The sequence below is a fragment of the Gekko japonicus genome, unplaced genomic scaffold (assembly GCF_001447785.1).
Source record: "Gekko japonicus isolate JY-2015 unplaced genomic scaffold, Gekko_japonicus_V1.1 scaffold2951, whole genome shotgun sequence".
In the NCBI taxonomy this organism is placed as follows: domain Eukaryota; kingdom Metazoa; phylum Chordata; class Lepidosauria; order Squamata; family Gekkonidae; genus Gekko; species Gekko japonicus.
The window spans coordinates 92,237-108,797 of record NW_015166511.1 but is presented as its reverse complement, the minus strand read 5'-3'; the positions used below and the strand labels follow the sequence as shown (position 1 = coordinate 108,797).

General features: G+C 47.1%; 1 protein-coding gene across 1 annotated transcript in view; it reads right to left on the bottom strand.

The window, feature by feature from the left end:
- Positions 1-206: 206 nt before the first annotated feature.
- The window catches only part of LOC107111298 (extracellular serine/threonine protein kinase FAM20C-like), a gene marked incomplete at its 5' end in the record, with an annotated part of 90,125 nt that continues 73,770 nt past the window's right edge, over positions 207-16,561 (bottom strand). Inside the window, 5 exons of the mRNA XM_015412256.1 lie at positions 207-2,695; positions 5,358-5,417; positions 6,779-6,860; positions 8,839-8,948; positions 12,956-13,136. Of these exons, the coding sequence (XP_015267742.1) occupies positions 2,443-2,695; positions 5,358-5,417; positions 6,779-6,860; positions 8,839-8,948; positions 12,956-13,136 (686 nt within the window). The remainder of the gene's footprint in view (positions 2,696-5,357; positions 5,418-6,778; positions 6,861-8,838; positions 8,949-12,955; positions 13,137-16,561) is intronic.

Sequence of the window (16,561 nt, the reverse complement as noted above, 5' to 3'; positions counted from 1 at the left end):
TGTCGTCTTCTTCTTCTAAGTTCCACCAAATAAAATGGGGCTTACTTCTGAGTAGACCTCCTTAGGCATTCTACGTATGTCAACGATATCAAACTAAACGGACCAATGTTCTGGCTACGGTATAAGGCAGGTGCACCTGTCCATAGAACGGTAAGGTGAGAATGAATGACGTTCACATAGACAGTCCGGCTACACATTTTTGCCATATCTTTATTGCACTGGGACCACATTGCAAACAAATCCACAGAGGAAAAGAAAATGCTGCAAAAGTAAATCTATTGCTGCCGAACGCAGCTATTTTTCTCTCTCTCCCCCCCCCTTGATTTTTTTTTTGAAACTCGTTATATTATATATTTACACAAAAACTATCAAAAGCAAAGTCGGGAAAGCGGCAGCCCCGCTACGACTGTCTAGAAAGATAAGAGCTGCAGCTTCTGTCTGGATAAATAGTACAATTTGTCATTAATTTTACATCGCTTTGTAAAACCACATTCAAGTATTTCCCCCGCCGACGCACGAATTTTCAGAATCCTCTTTCCAACTAGGTTCGCCTCTAACTTTGTGTTTCTGTTCTCTCCCCCCCCTGCTTTTTTGCTTTGAAGAAACAGTTTAGAGACATCTTCAGGTGGAGTAGGTGTGCGGGGAGGGAGAATCAATTTAAATTAGACACGGAGGAAGAGAGAACTTGAAGGTTAACGCAGGACATGACAAGCTGATGGTATACACGGCAAGGAAAAGAACGCGATCCGCTTCTCTTCAGGACCGTTTTGCTTTCGGACGCAGGTGGCAGAATGCTTCCTCTGTTTCACACACTGTGATGAAAACTAAGGACAAGAATATGCCCCCTCCCCCCTCCCGTCCCTTCATTTTCTCCTTCTACGGCACTCCGCTTCACTTTAGGCATGACTTAAGCTAAGAATATTCTCAAAAATTAATTCCGGAACACAGCATGTGGTTTGCCGAGACATTTGCATGTCTTCCCACCCTCTTTGGCGATATATCGACACACACACATTTGCATTGGTAAAACTGCAAAAAAAAGAAGCAATCTTTCCATGGTCAGTGGTTTGACTGCATCACGATTCACTGTGGATGGTGTTTTACTAACATCTGCATGCTGTCCTGTGCCTCTGGTCAAATCCTGCTCCAAAACAATCTTAGTGCTGTTGTATATTGAAATGTATCAACGCTGGTTCTTTTGTTTTTGAGTGTCTTTTATCAATGCACGTTTAAGAGATTAAAAACGACGCGCACAAACTGAAAACTGCAGTAATCCGTGCATGCACAGCACTCTGTAGAACATTAAAAAGAAATGGAAACAATGGACTCGTCGGCTCTGCTTCAGAAACAAAACCCAAGTAATTTCGAGCTTTAAACTCCGAGGATCAATTCAGAGCAGGAGGATTTCGAAAGTGTCCCTAACTGAAAAATAGCACGTCAAAGATAATTTGTTCAAGGCCAGCCTCTTCTTTGACATGCTAATTTTTTACACGCATGCTATTTGGAGGTGGCTGAGCAGCCAGCCAATCACTCCCTCCCGGCCTACGTTCTGTAGTGATACAGTCCCGGAAGGGCTATAACAGTATAGACTAGCTCTATATGGGTTTCCCTCTAGAATACATTGTGAGCCATGAAAATGACCCTGTTCCTCTTTTTCTTAGGATTTGGTTAGGTAGATCTGCATTTCCCCTCACTTGCTATTTCATATATAAATACAAAATATTAAATAAAGATCTGCTTTCTGTACAAAACCAAAAACGGGTGCCATTTGCCAGGAGACCGGGGTTGCTCATTTAGGCAGTCTCAAATATCTTCCAAACCTTGTTTTGGGCACTGATTTAAAAGCACAGCAATCCAGTTCTTTTTACAGTTGCCTAACCCTTGGATGGCCCACTTCTATCCACTTCAATGTCCCCTAAACCCTCCCCACAGTTGGTGGTACGCTCCAGCTGTATGCCATTTCTCTCTCTCCCTCTCTCTCTCTCTGTGTGAGGGTGAGCTTGACCACAAACTCATTCCCTACAGGAACTGCTACAACACCTTGGTGAGACAGGGCTTGCCAGAAGTTCCACTCACAACAATCCAATGCTATAATGGGCAACTGGAAGGAATCTTTTGGGACCAAGGGGACACAAGGTTTTACGAAGGCCACGGCAACTGAGACGCTCTGCATGGGAGAACTCAGAAGAAAACACGGGGCTTCCCCAATGGCCCCCAAATTGGTCCAGCTGGTTAGATACACCCCAGAGGTTGCACGTTCCCACCCGCAACCTCATCCTTCACAAAGTCTACCCCTTAGCTACTTTGAGAACAATTATAATCGCATTTCTGAATTCACTGAATTCACAAAGTGGCATACACAGCCTTTCGCAAGACTGTTTGGTTTCTTATTTTCTTCTTCTTCTTCTACAGAGCTCGTAAAAACATGGTCCTGTGATTTCACTACCTCTTGGTCGTAATAGTGTTCAGGTCAGCGACAAAGTCAGTTTCCACCACGTTATCGTACCCTTCTTTTTCTATACAGTCACTGACGGCCTTGAGCACTATCCGGAGCCTTCGGTCCATAGCTTCAAGGTGCAACTTGTACAAAATGGGTGCAATTTTGTCTTTCATCAATGATTCTTCCATCAGGTCGCTGAGTTTGAATTCTTCCTTGGCTAGCAATTGCAATCGCTGATAGGTAGATTTCCTTATTCTAGAAAAGAAAAGGGGGAGGGGGAAAGAGGTCATTTGAAGGATAGCCCAGACTAGCTCAATCCTGTTGGATCTGGGAAGCTAAACAGGGTCAGCCTTGATAAGTATTTGGATGGGAGACTACCAAGGAAGTCCAGGGTTGAGATGCAGAGGCAGGCAATGGCCAACCACCTCTGAATGTCTTTTGCCTTGAAAACCCTACAGGGCCACCGTAAGTTGGCTGAAACTTAATGGCAAAAGTTTTGGGTATTGTTAGGGCCTACTTCCAACTTAGGAGACCTCTTGGCCTCCCTCTATGCTCCCCACCACAACTTGGCAGGGGGGGGGAAATTGCCTAGGATTTGGACAAAACTACCATAGAGTTCTGTCTGAATCCTAGAGCATCATGTCTGTGACATGCATGATTTCACGTCTCATCACTGGTGTGACAATCATTCCTCCTGTCCCCACGCCTTCCCTGTCCCACTGGTTGCCAGCCTCCTATGTCTAACTAAACCTCATGTATGTTCTGAACCCTCATCGCTTCAATCCTGTTTCACCTCTCAAACTATCGTGGGTGTCACAAGAGCGGAAAACACAGGAAAGAATGGCTTTCCTTGTAGCAAGGGATCCTGGGCAGATAATAAGATTATCACCTTCCAGTACCTAAACTGTTGCCATGTGGAGGATGGGGAAGATATGTTCTCCGTTGTATAGGACTCAGACTAATGGCCTACAGTAATGGAGGTTTTTGTCTGAATTTGAGGAAGAATTTCCTGACAGTGAGGTGTGTTCAATACTGGAACAGTCTTCCTCATAAGGCAGTGGATTTTTCATCATTGGAGGTTTTTCAGTAGCAATTTATTGGGGGATACTATAATTGTACTTATTGCATTTGCAGGGGGGTGGACTAGATGACCCTGGTGGTTCCCTCCAACTCTTGAGATTATACAAATAAATAAAAACTAGGGGATATGGATAGCTTTGACTGAGTTTTTGCTAACTGGGCAAAGCTGTTTAGCCGTGCAAAAATTGCTTCTATAACCCTCCGATTTAAAGTACATTTTGAGTCTCCTTTTTAGGTGACAAGTTCAAGTTTATCATTACGATCCAAAATCATTTTTAGGCAATGTCCTATTGTCAGGCAGGAAAAAATTCCGTTTTCAAATGGCCCGGGTACATCAGGTGGTATGTGTACCAAATGTTCAGCTTTCTAGCTCATGCTCGGGGGACCTCTTCTTATACTCCCATGCGTAGGGTACACACACACAGATGTCCCACTTTGATACTTTCCCAGTAATCAGAATGACTTGGGCTACAATGTTTCCAAACATCAACTCTCTAGATGGAATGACAGCACCTTAACTATCTGGGGGAACAGTACGTGTCCACCATTTTGAGGGAGGGATTTCCAAACGTCCTGTTTGCAGACGATTCGGCCAGTATAGAATTATCTTGGGTTATGTGCTGAATATCAGCTTTCTGGGTAGTGTGGAAGTCCCTTAATCATTTTGAAGTACACTTCTCTTTAGACAGAGGAGTCTTCTCTTTAGACAGCGCCATTTCCCTCCCAGATATGTCTGCGATAACCTTAAGCGAAGGGCGATATTATCATCACTGTGCTACAGACACGACCTCGGGTGGGAACGGAATCAGCACCGTGAAAAGGCTACCGAGAGAACTGAGACTGGAAGGGGGCGACCCTCAGCTTATAAACTCATGGCCTGAAGCGACACTAGTTCTTTGTATGTGGATACTGGCAGAAGCTTCCTGGAGATGAATAACTCTGTTCTTTGATTCACCTTTCCAGCTCCCCAAGGCATGCCGTTACACACCATTTTGTTTTGACCTCAAATCTAACTGCAACATCATACACGTGCCAACAACATTTCCTACTGTTCAGCTCCCTTAGATATCTCCCTTTTTAAGGAGCTCCTGGTTTAGTGACATGTTAAAAGAAAGATTTATTATTATTATTATTATTATTGTTATTATTATTATTATTATTATTATTATTACCACCACTCTTCTGTATCTCAAGAACCTTCTGATCCATCTTGAAATCTATTTTGCAAACTGTGTGATCTAATCTCCTGGTCTCCATTTCACAAAAACTACAGAACTGTAGGCGTGGGACTTCACCACTTTACCCTGAAACATTTCTCCCTCCTTTTTTTCTTACACCAATTTTTTTTAGCCTGTTTGATGAGAGTTCTATGGAGCTTGAAAATTTGCACACTTGCTTTGGGGCCCTTTGAGCCATGTAAGAATAAAAAATATTTCACCGCTGTTGTTCTCCGGGAATCAACATAAGGTTTCAGTCTCATGGGTTTGATTAATTTCCCTTTTAATCTACCTTTCTCTGGGATGAAGTGGTCTAGCAAACAGCTGCTGCCCCCCCCCCCCCCTGTTTGCATTATTTTGATAACATGTTCAAGAAGAGCGTTTTTGTGGTTATGGAGAATTCTAGGGTGGGTGGCGTTTCTCTACCACCGCTCTTTCTATCTGCTCAGCGTAGCACAGCTGTTTCCTATAAATGCCTTTAAGAGCGCCTCCCCAGGGGCCTAATTCTCAAATCACTTACAGCCCTCCTCATGCCAACAAATCGTGCCTAAAAATTTATTCCCAGCATTTTTTTTTGCCCACCTTCCTCCGACAAAGAAACAGCATCACAGGTGGCTTACCTACAGCACTGGTTCAAAGGCACCAAGATGGAGAGTTCATCGTGGGAATATTTACCGAACCTTTCGGTGGGGAAGAAAGGAAAAGGAAGAATCACTGGGACTGCATTTTGATGTGTGTCGACGCGGCTCTGCAAATGGCCGTTTCCCACACATGCCTTATACTGAATCAGCCCGTCAAAGCCAGTACTGTCTACACAGACTGGCAGTGGTTCTCTCAGGTGATGTCCCTCACATCACCAACCACCTGCTGTCTTTAACTGGAGGTGCTGGGGATTGAACCTGGGTCTTTCGACATGCAAAGCAGAGGCCCTTCTAAAAAGCTACAGCACCCTCCCCCTCCCTGGGAGCCAAAGAATAACAAATTTTACTAATGCTCCCTGCCCCTGTACAACCACCCTATGGCTAGGGCTGCCAAGCCCCTGTGAGGGTGGGGGATCCCGGGATGCACAAAGCCACAACCTAGGGCGTCGCAGGCAGTGCTATGTCACTTTTAGTAAAAACCCGGAAGTGACAGAGGGTACCTCTAGGAATTTTACCATAGAGTTTCTGGCGATTCCTAGAATTACCCCATGTTACTTCTTTTTTTTTACTGGAACTTGTTCAGTGCTGCAGCTGGCGTTGTGGCTACCCACTCACTAGAGATTGGCAGAAATCAGGAAAGTGTGGTTTGGGTTCATGGTTCATGGCTGAACCATGAACCGAACCACGAGCTGAACTGAACCAGGAAATTTGTTCATGAACCAAACTGGTTCGTGGTTTGTGGCCCTATAAACCCTGTTGAAAGGGACCACAGTCCCTTTAAATGGGGTTTGCTGAAAGCCTGAAAAACAGCTAAGCGGCAGGGAGCAGCTTGCAGAAGAAAGCCCAAAACAGCTTTCCTCCCTGCTGCATAGCTATTTTTGCAGCTAAGCGGCAGCGAGCAGCTTGCAGAAGAAAGCCCACAACAGCTGCGAGGCAGGGAGTGCCTCCCTGCTGCATAGCTATTTTTGCAGCTTTTGCGGTTAACAGAAAGCAGGGGTTTAAAGGGACTTCAAACCCCTGCTTTCTGCTCCTTCCACGAATCACCACAACCGCTCTAAAGGTTCATGGAAGTTCGTGACGGTAGACCCATCGTGCCCATCCCTACCACCCACAACTCTCCTGCCAGTTGCCAGATACTGTCTATCAGTGCTACCTATGGCCCTTTCTTTACCTTCTGGCTCCTGCAAGACGATAACTGCGAAGCCATACCACAGTGGCAGAGCAGCACTGCATAGTGGTCACAGTCACAGAAGGAGCTGGGAGGCCCAGATAGAGGGGAGGAAACTGAGCACTATAGGGCAATGGAGGTGAGCTGTGGGGTGGATCCTGCCCATCTCTAGTTACAGCCTGCACTTGGGACCCCTCCTGACATTCTTCTAGCAAATAAACAAACTACTCACCCTCTTCCGTTGTCTAAGTGGATAATAAATGTTTCATTTCCAAACTTCTCAAAGGTTTCGTAATGGTGTCGATCCATGTTGCCTACAAAGAGAAACGAGGGTAGGGAAATCCCAGAATTTCTGAAAAATGGCTTGCGAGATCAAAAAGTCAGCAGAGCAGAGATTCTTTAGAAGCACGAAGTTTACATGAACAAATTGGGGCACACCCGAAGGAGACACACGTTTTAAAAAAAAATAGTGAGGGAAATTGCTGTACTGAGCATCCTTGTCCAGAAAATATAGGGCACTTCTGCATTTCTAAAAGGAACGGAGGTAAATGCGTGGCCAAACAGAGGTTGTGGCTTTTTCAGGTAACCTGAGGACTCCCCTGACCTGGATTGCCTAGACTAGCCCGATCTCATCGGACCTCGGAAGCTAAGCAGGGTCAGCCCTGGTTGGTCCTTGGATGGGAGACCTCCAAGGAAGTCCAGGGTTGCTACGCAGAGGCAGGGAATGGCCAGTCACCTCTGTCTGTCTTTTGCCCTGACTTGGACGGCCCAGGCCGGCCTGACTGCATCAGTTCTCGGAAGCTAAGTGGGGTCAGCCCTGATTAGTGATTGCATCAGTTCTCGGAAGCTAAGCGGGGTCAGCCCTGATTAGTACTTCAATGGGGAGACCACTAAGGAAGCTATCCAGAAGCAGGCAATGGCAAACCACCTCTGAATGTCTCTTGCCTTGAACCCCGCCCCCTGGGGAGTCACCATAAGACAGTTGCAACTTGACGGTGCTTTCTACCACCAACTGGAAAACCAGCAGCAGCAGAAGAGAAGAGATTGGATTTATATCCCGCCCTTCACTACCCGAAGGTGTCTCAGAGTGGCTTACAAACTCCTTTCCCTTCCTCTCCCCGCAACAGACATCCTGTGAGGTGGGTGGGGCTGAGAGAGCTCTTGGCACTTTTTTTTTCAAGAACAGCTCTTATCAGAACCATGGCTTGCCCAAGGTCATCCAAATTAGAGTCCGCGCACTTAACCACTGCACCAAACTTAGAATACCAGCGGGGCTTAGGGGAAGTTGAAACTATCACACATATGATCCTAGGGGGCCCTGGTATAAGGTGGACAGCTCCAAATATCTTGAGCCTATTGCAAAACCAAGTCCCGATATGACGGACTGATTACATAAACTACATGCTTTCAGATGAAAATCCGTTCATCTCTAAGGCAGTTGCCAAATTCTGCACCATTTGTGGTTGTATTTGAAAAGCCCGCTTAATCATGTCTCAGTTTTAAGCTGATCTTCTGACTTATATTTTTTGCAATTTTTATTGGTTGTTACTTTATTTTATGCTCCTGCCAACCTAGCAGTTCAAAATCAAGAAATTGCAAGTAAATAAATAGGTACCACTTCAGTGGGAAGGTAACAGCGTTCTGTGTGCCTTGGAGTTTAGTCATGCTGGCCACATGACCACAGAAACGTCTTTGGACAGCGCTAGCTCTTCGGCTTGGAAACAGAGATGAGCACTGCTCCCTAGAGTCAGATTTGACTAGCTTTCGAACAAGGGAAACCTTTGCCTTTACTTATACATTTTATGTACTTTTTAGCTATTTTCTATAACGTTGGTGTGTTTCTGCTGATTTACTGGCTTGATGCTGTAATAAAATATCTATCTATACCAGCGGGGCTTATGATTGAAACTTTCTTCACATAAAAATGTCCCTGCATGCAGAAAGCTACCAACCCAGGGAGAAGGTTCAAGATGAGCCTTATCCTTGAGATGCTAGTTTTCTGTATGGATGGGATACATTTGTGTATATGGAGAAGCATCCAATCGTGCCTTCTATGACTTTCATGGACCCTGCCTCCATGATTAACACAGAAAGTTTTTCCTCCCATGGTGATAAAAATATGGTAGGAGAAAGCTTCATTTGCTAAAGTTCTGCATGCCACAATGTTGTTAGGCAAGACTCCTCCTAAAAACCTGAGACAGCAAGGGAAATCACAGCAATTTTGCCTCCCACCCCATCTGTTCAGAGATGGCTGAATAAAAACCATTTCCTTTTAAGAGACGTCCAACATACCCATGAGAAAATCAAAAATGGTCATATCCATTATATCCAAAATTCGGGTTCCGGAGTCATAAGGTGGGGTTTGTTTGACCTCTTCACAATAGTCCGGATCAACCTCCCATCTAGAAAAGACAACAGAGATAGCAAAATGTAGCTGTACAAGAGTTTTGATATTGCCCTTTTCACTCCTTTATAGAGGTTTTTCACCTTAAGCCCAAAGTGCACAAGAGAAAATCTTCAAGGTGTACGCACCAACTGTATTTATTTATATACTAGGAATAAGGCCCATTGTGGAAATAAATACAACGAGATCTAGAAAGAGGCTCTGGGTGGGTGCCCTGGCCTTAGGCACTCAGTGTCAATTTGCAGTGGCGACTTCAGCAGGGTATAATGCCATAGAGTCCACCGTTTTCTCCAGGGGAACTGATCTTTGCCATCTGAAGAGCAGTTTTAATTCTGAGTGATCTCCAGCCCTCCCCCTGGAGCCTGACAACAATGAGTGATCTCCAGCCCGCACTTGGAGATTGGCAGCAATAGTCCCCCAGGAGGAAATGGCTGATTTGGAGGGTGGCATCTATGGCATTGTACCTGTCTGAGGTCCCACCCTCTTAAGGCTCCACTCCTCAAATCTCCAGGAATTTCCCAACCTGGAGTTGGCAACCCTATCTCCTTCCCAGCCAACCATCAACCTACCGTTATCTGCCCTTGATCTCTACCATTTGGAGAGCAGTGTTAATTCTGAGTGATCTCCAGCCTTCACCTGGAGATTGGCAGCAATGGTTCCCCAGGAGGAAAAATACAGTCTTTCTCCGCAGTGGAGACCAAAGCAGCTTACATCATTCTCCTCTCCCCCTTTTGATATGTACAACAACCCTGTGAGGTAGGTTAGGCTGAAAGTCTGTGACTGGTCTGAAATCACCCACTCAACTTCCACAGCAAAAACCTAGGTTTAGCAGACCCTGATCTGAAGTGCTAACCACTTTACCTAGGGTAGCCAACCTCCAGGTGGAGCCTGAAGATCGCCGGGTATCACACTGAACTCCAGAGAACAGATATCCCCCCCGCCCCGGAGAAAATAACTCCTTTGGAGGGTGGGCTCTATGGCATTCTATTCAGCTGAAGTCTCTACCCTCCCCAAACTCTGGCTTTCTTAGCCTCTACCACAGAATATCCAGGAATTTCCCAACCTGGAGCTGGCAACTCTAGTCAGGACTGGCCCCAATGAGTTCCCCACAAAGGTCTGGAAAGGGCTTCCTTCCTTCACCTTTTGACTGACAGAACCAAGCTTGGTTGCCTAGCAACAGCTACTAAGGGAAACGTTAGTCCCACAGGAGCCAAGAAGAAGTGTCTTCGTCAGGAGAGGCAGCCATTTTGATAGTTTATTATGTGAAGGAAGAGTGTTCCAGGCTGGCAGTGGGTGGGGGAGAGGAGTGGACCTAGTACCCAGCCAATGGCATGTGAGTACTCTTGAGTGGTGGTTGATGGGCCAGTGGCTGATGGAGCGCACTGCACAGACAATGGGAGAGCTGGAAATGGCCAATACATAAGGGAATTATATTTACAAAATTTATATCCTGCCTTTTGCCCCCCACGCAAGGGCCACCAAATTAAAACATACATAATAAAATGACATTTTAAAACCATTTAAATCCACAAAACACACACACACACACACAATTAAAAACAATTTAAACACAGCTAGAATTACATAGAAAGACATAAAAACAACCATTAAGAGACTGGGCAGGAAGGAGGAATCACTGAGGGGATGCCAAAGGAAACAAAAAATCTACACTTGCTGGCGGAAGACAGTAATAGAGGGGGACAGACAAATCTCCCTGGAGAGAGGGTTCCACTGTTTGGGTGCCACAACAGAGAAGGCCCTTTCCCAGCTTGCCATCCCCCAATCTCCGCAGGCAGGGGCACGCAAAACAGGGTCTCTGAAGATGACAGGAACAGTCGGGTTTCTGAGGGGGTAGGCAGACCTTCAGGTAGGTTGGTGCCAAACCATATAGGGCTTTGAAGGTCAAGACCAGCAACTTGAACTTCCGGTCGATGGCGGCGTGTCCATGGACCTATTTCCCGGACCTCCCGGGATAGGTCTGTGCTCCAGCCGGGGGAAGGGGACACACAGGATCGTGGACCCCCCCAGGGGCTCGGGGGAGAGCCCAGGGCCAGGGAACTTTAAAGAGGCGGGGTCAGGACCAGCACCTGAAATGGTCCCCAGAAACAAACTGGGAGCCAGTGTAGATGGGCCGAGACTGGAGTGATAGGGTCCCCGCAGCCCACTCCGGTCAACTTCTCTGCTGCAGCATTCTGTACATTCTGACTGTAGTAATACACGGCAGTGTTGCTACACGAGACAGAGTGGCACCTTTCAGTTACAGTGTTAGACTAGAACTAGGGAGACCCGGGTTCGAGTCCCCAGTCTGCCACAGAGCTCAGTGGGTGACCTTAAGCTAGTTACTCTTTCTCAGACTAGCCTACCTCGCAGCACTATTGCGAGACTACGTTCGACTCTCTGCCCAGCCACAAAGTTCACTGCGGGCTTTTCCGCACTGGGTTCCCCCCTCCCTTACAAACAGTACCATGTGCTGATTGCTGCTATGGAGGAGGTGAAGGGTGGGGTGGGTGGACGCCTCCCACGCGACGCCTATAAAACAGACTGTGAGAAACGCGAAAGGGGGGGGGGGAGCGGAAGAAAAGGCAGCGAGACCTGTCTAGAGGCACTTACCCGATAGGCATCTAATGTTTAGGCGCATATTCAGAGACTTTCGTGTAATCCAGAAAAGTAAACAACTGTATAAAATGGTGGGGAAGAAGGACAAGGACAGACTTCTTAAAACAAAGGGACCAGAGAGTCCTCGAACGGAAGTGGCTAGCGAGACAGCTAAAGCTGTAGCTGAATGCATGCGCCCTCTGCTGGAGCAGCTGAATACTTTTAAAGAACAGATGGCAAAGGTGACAGAAGGCATCACTGCAACCCCCACAACAGACACCCTGGGAGGTAGGTGGGGCTGAGAGAGCTCTCTTGAGAACTGCCCTCAAGAGAACAGCTCTGAAAGAATTTACGCCTGACCCAAGGTCACACCAGCAGCTGCATGTGGAGGAGAGGGGAATCAAATCCGGTTCTCCCAGAGTAGAGTCTGCGCACCAGTCTGGCTCTTAACCTGAAAAAAATATGGGGAAAACCTGGGGGGAAATAAGCTTGGAGAGCAATGACCGATATTGTGTGTCAGGAAAGGAGGAAAAGCCGATGCAGTGAGGAAGTCAAGCTGAAGCATAAACCCGGTGTGGAAAAGCCCAATGTGACCCCAGACTGACCATCAACAATGTGTGGATACAGCCTAAAAGAGATTAAGACTCAGGTTCAGTGTCTTTTTTCCCTTCCCTGTCAGACTTCAGGCCGAACTAGACATTATGGAGTCCATGGGTCAAGCTCGTGGACACTGACGGCATTTTAAATAAGAATTCAGCCATTCTAAAATGCTGGAAGTTTCTGATCCTGATCACATCTATGGCGAGGCAGAATTAGGGCTGCCATTTCTAGGTTGGGAAATACCTGGAGATTTTGGAATGGATCCTGAGAAAGGCGGGGTTTGAGGGTGGGGAGGGACCCCAGCAGGGTATAACACAATACAGTCCATCCTCCAAAGCAACCGTTTTCATCGGGGGAACTTTTCTCTGTTGTCCGGAGATCAGTTGTAACAGTGGGAGATCTCCAGGCCCCACCTGGAAATTGACAGCCTTAGGCAGGATCAGGCGATCTCAACCCCCCACCCCATCTTTCCAAGTGCGAAAATAGCCTCCTATATCAGATTCAGCCCTTGAAAAGATATGAGGGGGCATACAACATTGCTTGGTGGATGCTGTAACATCTAGTTCGCCCCTACATCTCCCCGCAAGCAGTCCTTCCAGCTCTGTCGCTTATTGCCACTACTCTCTTTTCGAACACCACAACAGGACCGGAAGGCTTGGGGCCTAGTCAAAGACAAGAAACGGGCCAACAGACAAGATCTCAACAGTGTCTGAAATGCAGTCTGTCAACCAAGTAGCAGGCACTTCACCATCTGCTTGAACACCGCTCGGCTGCTGTGGTGCCCAACACGTCTTTGTTTTCAGTACTCACTCTGCTTTCTTGCGTTTGTGGTAGGAGCGCCTCCACGGATTCCTCCAGGTCTTCCGTTTCGCTAAAGACAGGTCTGGGAGAAACGCGGCCAGGGAGCCTTCGATCTGGTCTGGCTTCCCGCAAAGGGCGTGCTCCGTTGAGCAGTAGTAGGAACACTCGCCATAGAAACAGATGTTGTTGGCTGTGGGAAAGAAGAGAAATGTCCTCCTTCACCTTGGAATGAAAGGGTGTACCAATGATGAACACTAAGGCTAGTCCTATGGCTGTATCGAGAGGCCAGAGAGGCAGTGTTGGAATGCAACTTGGCTCTGTTGGGGTCGAGAGAGAGCCACGCATGCCCCAAATGTGCTTCGGAATTAATCAGGAGGTAAAACTGATTCATCGAGAGACAGTTTGGTGTAGTGGTTAAATGCACGGACTCTAATCTGGGAGAACTGGGTTTGATTCCCCACTCCTACACTTGCTCCTGCTGGATGACCTTGGGCAAGCCATAGTTCTGTCAGAGCTCTCTCAGCCCCGCCTACCTCGCAGAGTGTCTGTTGTGGGGAGGGGAAGGGAACTAGGCATGTCAGCGGCTCTGAGACTCCTTTGGGTAGTGAAGGGTGCGGTATAAATCCAGGCTCTTCTTCTTCTAGACCATGGGTCTCCACCCTTTTTGAGGCTGCAATCATCTTTGGAATTCTGAGGGAAGGTGAGAGTGCCACCCCAAAATGGCTTCTGGGAGAGGCAGAGCCAAGCCCCAAATGGCTGCCTCAGGAGGTGGAGCCAAATGGAACACCTCCCTGCTGGCAACGCCTGGGAAGAAGGAAATCCTGGAGGGGAAACACAGCCACATACTAAGAAAAGTCCTGTTATTATTATTATTGATGTTGTCATTATTATTATTATTATTTACTAGACTTATTGATCACTCTATCCTGACTTGCGCTGGGCTCTGGGCGATGTACAATATGCCTTAGGAACAATATACAAATATTAAATATAATAACATTAATAACTTCAAAAACCAATGCAAAACAGATTCAAGATGGCCTCACTAAGAGAGCCAGTTTGGTGTAGTGGTTAAATGTGTGGACTCTTATCTGGGAGAACCGGGTTTGATTCTCCACTCCTCCACTTGCAGCTCCTGGATGACCTTGGGCAAGTCATAGCTCTGACAGAACTGTTCTTGAAAGAGCAGTCCTCTCAGAGCTCTCTCAGTCCCACCTACCTCAAGTGTCTGTTGTGGGGAGGGGAAGGAGTTAGTAAGCCGCTCTGAGACTCTGAGTAAAGGGCGGGGTATAAATCCAATCTCTTCTTCTAATAATAATAATAATTATACAATTGAAAATCTGGGATTCTGAATGATTTTGGTCACCTCCTAAGTTCTTTTTGTTTTGGAGGGGGTGGGGAATGGGGTTGGTTGGGGCCATGTTGGAAAACTATTGCTGTCCCTAACTGAAAGCCTGGCGGAACATCACTGCCTGGCAGGCCCTGAGGAACTGAATGAGGTCCCGCAGGGCTCTGACCGTATTAGGCAGAGAGTTCCACCAGGTTGGGGCCAGGACCGAAAAGGCCCTGGCCCCGGTCAGGGACACCCGGACCTCCCTGTTGCTTACCAGTCCTCCCCATCTTCCGGCGGAAAGGTCTTTCATTTGAACAAGGGAGGCCAATAACGAGCCCTGCCTTACAGTAGCCTGACCCGGTTTTTGACAAGGTTCAGGGCTCCAAGAGAAGTGTGGGTGGGTGCCGTGGTGCCTAGACCAGTGTTCCCTCTAAGCTGAGTTAGTGTGAGCTGGCTCACAGTTTTTTTAGCCTCCAGCTCACAGATTTCTGTCTTCGCTCAGGAAGGAGGGCTCCAGAGGAAACTAAGTTATGCAGTAGCCAAACCGCTCACTCACAATTTAAATGGCAGTAGAGTAGAATTTTTGCTCACAAGACTCCACAGCTTAGAGGGAGCATTGTTCTAGACAGCTGCAAAATTAATCCGAACTCCGGGTTCAATCCAGAGCAGACTCCTCAACGCCTTCCTCCCTTCCCATCATAAATCCTAAACAAAGTGGTGTATCTTAACCGTTATTACGACCCATTCCCCAGAATCCCATTTTCCTTAACCACTAGATACTTGTCAGCAAATGTAACAAACTAGAATTAAATAAAGAAAGAGGTTTTATTAGAAAAAGGATCACAGAACTATCTTTACTAGGTCAGTGGTCCAGCTCACAGATTCCTGAAGCATAAACATCTGGTTGGGTTGCCAACTCGAGGTTCATAGAATCATAGAATGTTAAAGAGTTGGAAGGGACCTTGCAGGTCATCTAGTCCAACCCCCCCCAAAAAATCTAGTCCAACCCCCTGCACTCTGCAGAAGCATAGCCAAAAGATAGCCCTACAACATACCCGAAAGATGGTCATCTCAGCCTCCGCTTTAAAACGTCCAGCGAAGGAGCCTCCACCACCTCCTGAGGCAGTCTGTTCCACTGCTCAATCCCTCTGACAGTTAGGAAATTTCTCCTGATATTTAGCTGGTAACGACTCCCTTGTAATTTCCACTCATTAGATCTAGTCTTGCAATTCGGAGCAAGAGAGAATAGATCTGCCCCATCTTCTACATGACAGCCCTTCAAATACTTGAAGACTGCAATCGTGTCCCCTCTAAGCCTTCTCTTTCCCAGGCTAAACATACCCAACTCTTTCAGCTTATCCTTGTGAGACTTGGATTCCAACCCTCTCACCATCCTGGTTGCCCTCTTCTGGACACGCTCGAGCTTGTCAACATCCTTCCTAAAATGTGGTGCCCAAAACTGGACACAGGACTCCAGGTGAGGCCTGACCATAGCAGAATAGAGCGGAACTACCGCCTCCCTTGGTCTGGACACAAGGCTTCTGTTAATGCATCTTTAAGACTGCATTAGCTTTATTTGGGAAATGCCTGGAGTAAAGCCTAGGAAGACGGGGGTTCTCAGAGGGGAGGGAGCCCAGCATGATACAATGCCATACAGTCCACCCTCCAAAGCAGCCATTTTCTCTGGGGGAACTGATGTCTGGAGCCTGGTGCTCAGCTGTAGTTTAGATTATTATTGCGGTCTTGAGACCAACTGGTGCTCAGCTGAAATCCCAGGATTCTCCAGGCATCGCCTGGAGGCTGGCAACTCTATCATCAGGACTAAGAGACTCAAAGAATCCTGGCAAAGGGCATTTGCAGGTGACCTTGAGTGGGACCTCCTGTGCAATCCTGTACAGTTTGGTGTAGTGGTTAGAAGCACGAACTCTAATCTGGGAGAACTGGGTTTGATTCCCCACTCCTCCTTCACATGCAGCTGCTGATGTGACCTTGGGTCAGGCACAGGTTATCTCGGAGCCGTTCTAGAATCATAGAATCATAGAGTTGGAAGGGGCCATACAGACCATCTAGTCCAACCCCCTGCCCAATGCAGGACCAGCCTTAAGCATCTCTGACAAATATTCGACCAGCCTCTTCTTGAAAGCTGTCAGTGAAGGGGAGCTAACCACTTCTCTAGGCAGCTGATTCCACCTCTGAACCTCTCTGACCGTGAAAACGTTTTCCCTAATATCCAGCCGATACCTTTCTGCATGTAATTTAAACCCGTTGCTTCGGGTCCTATC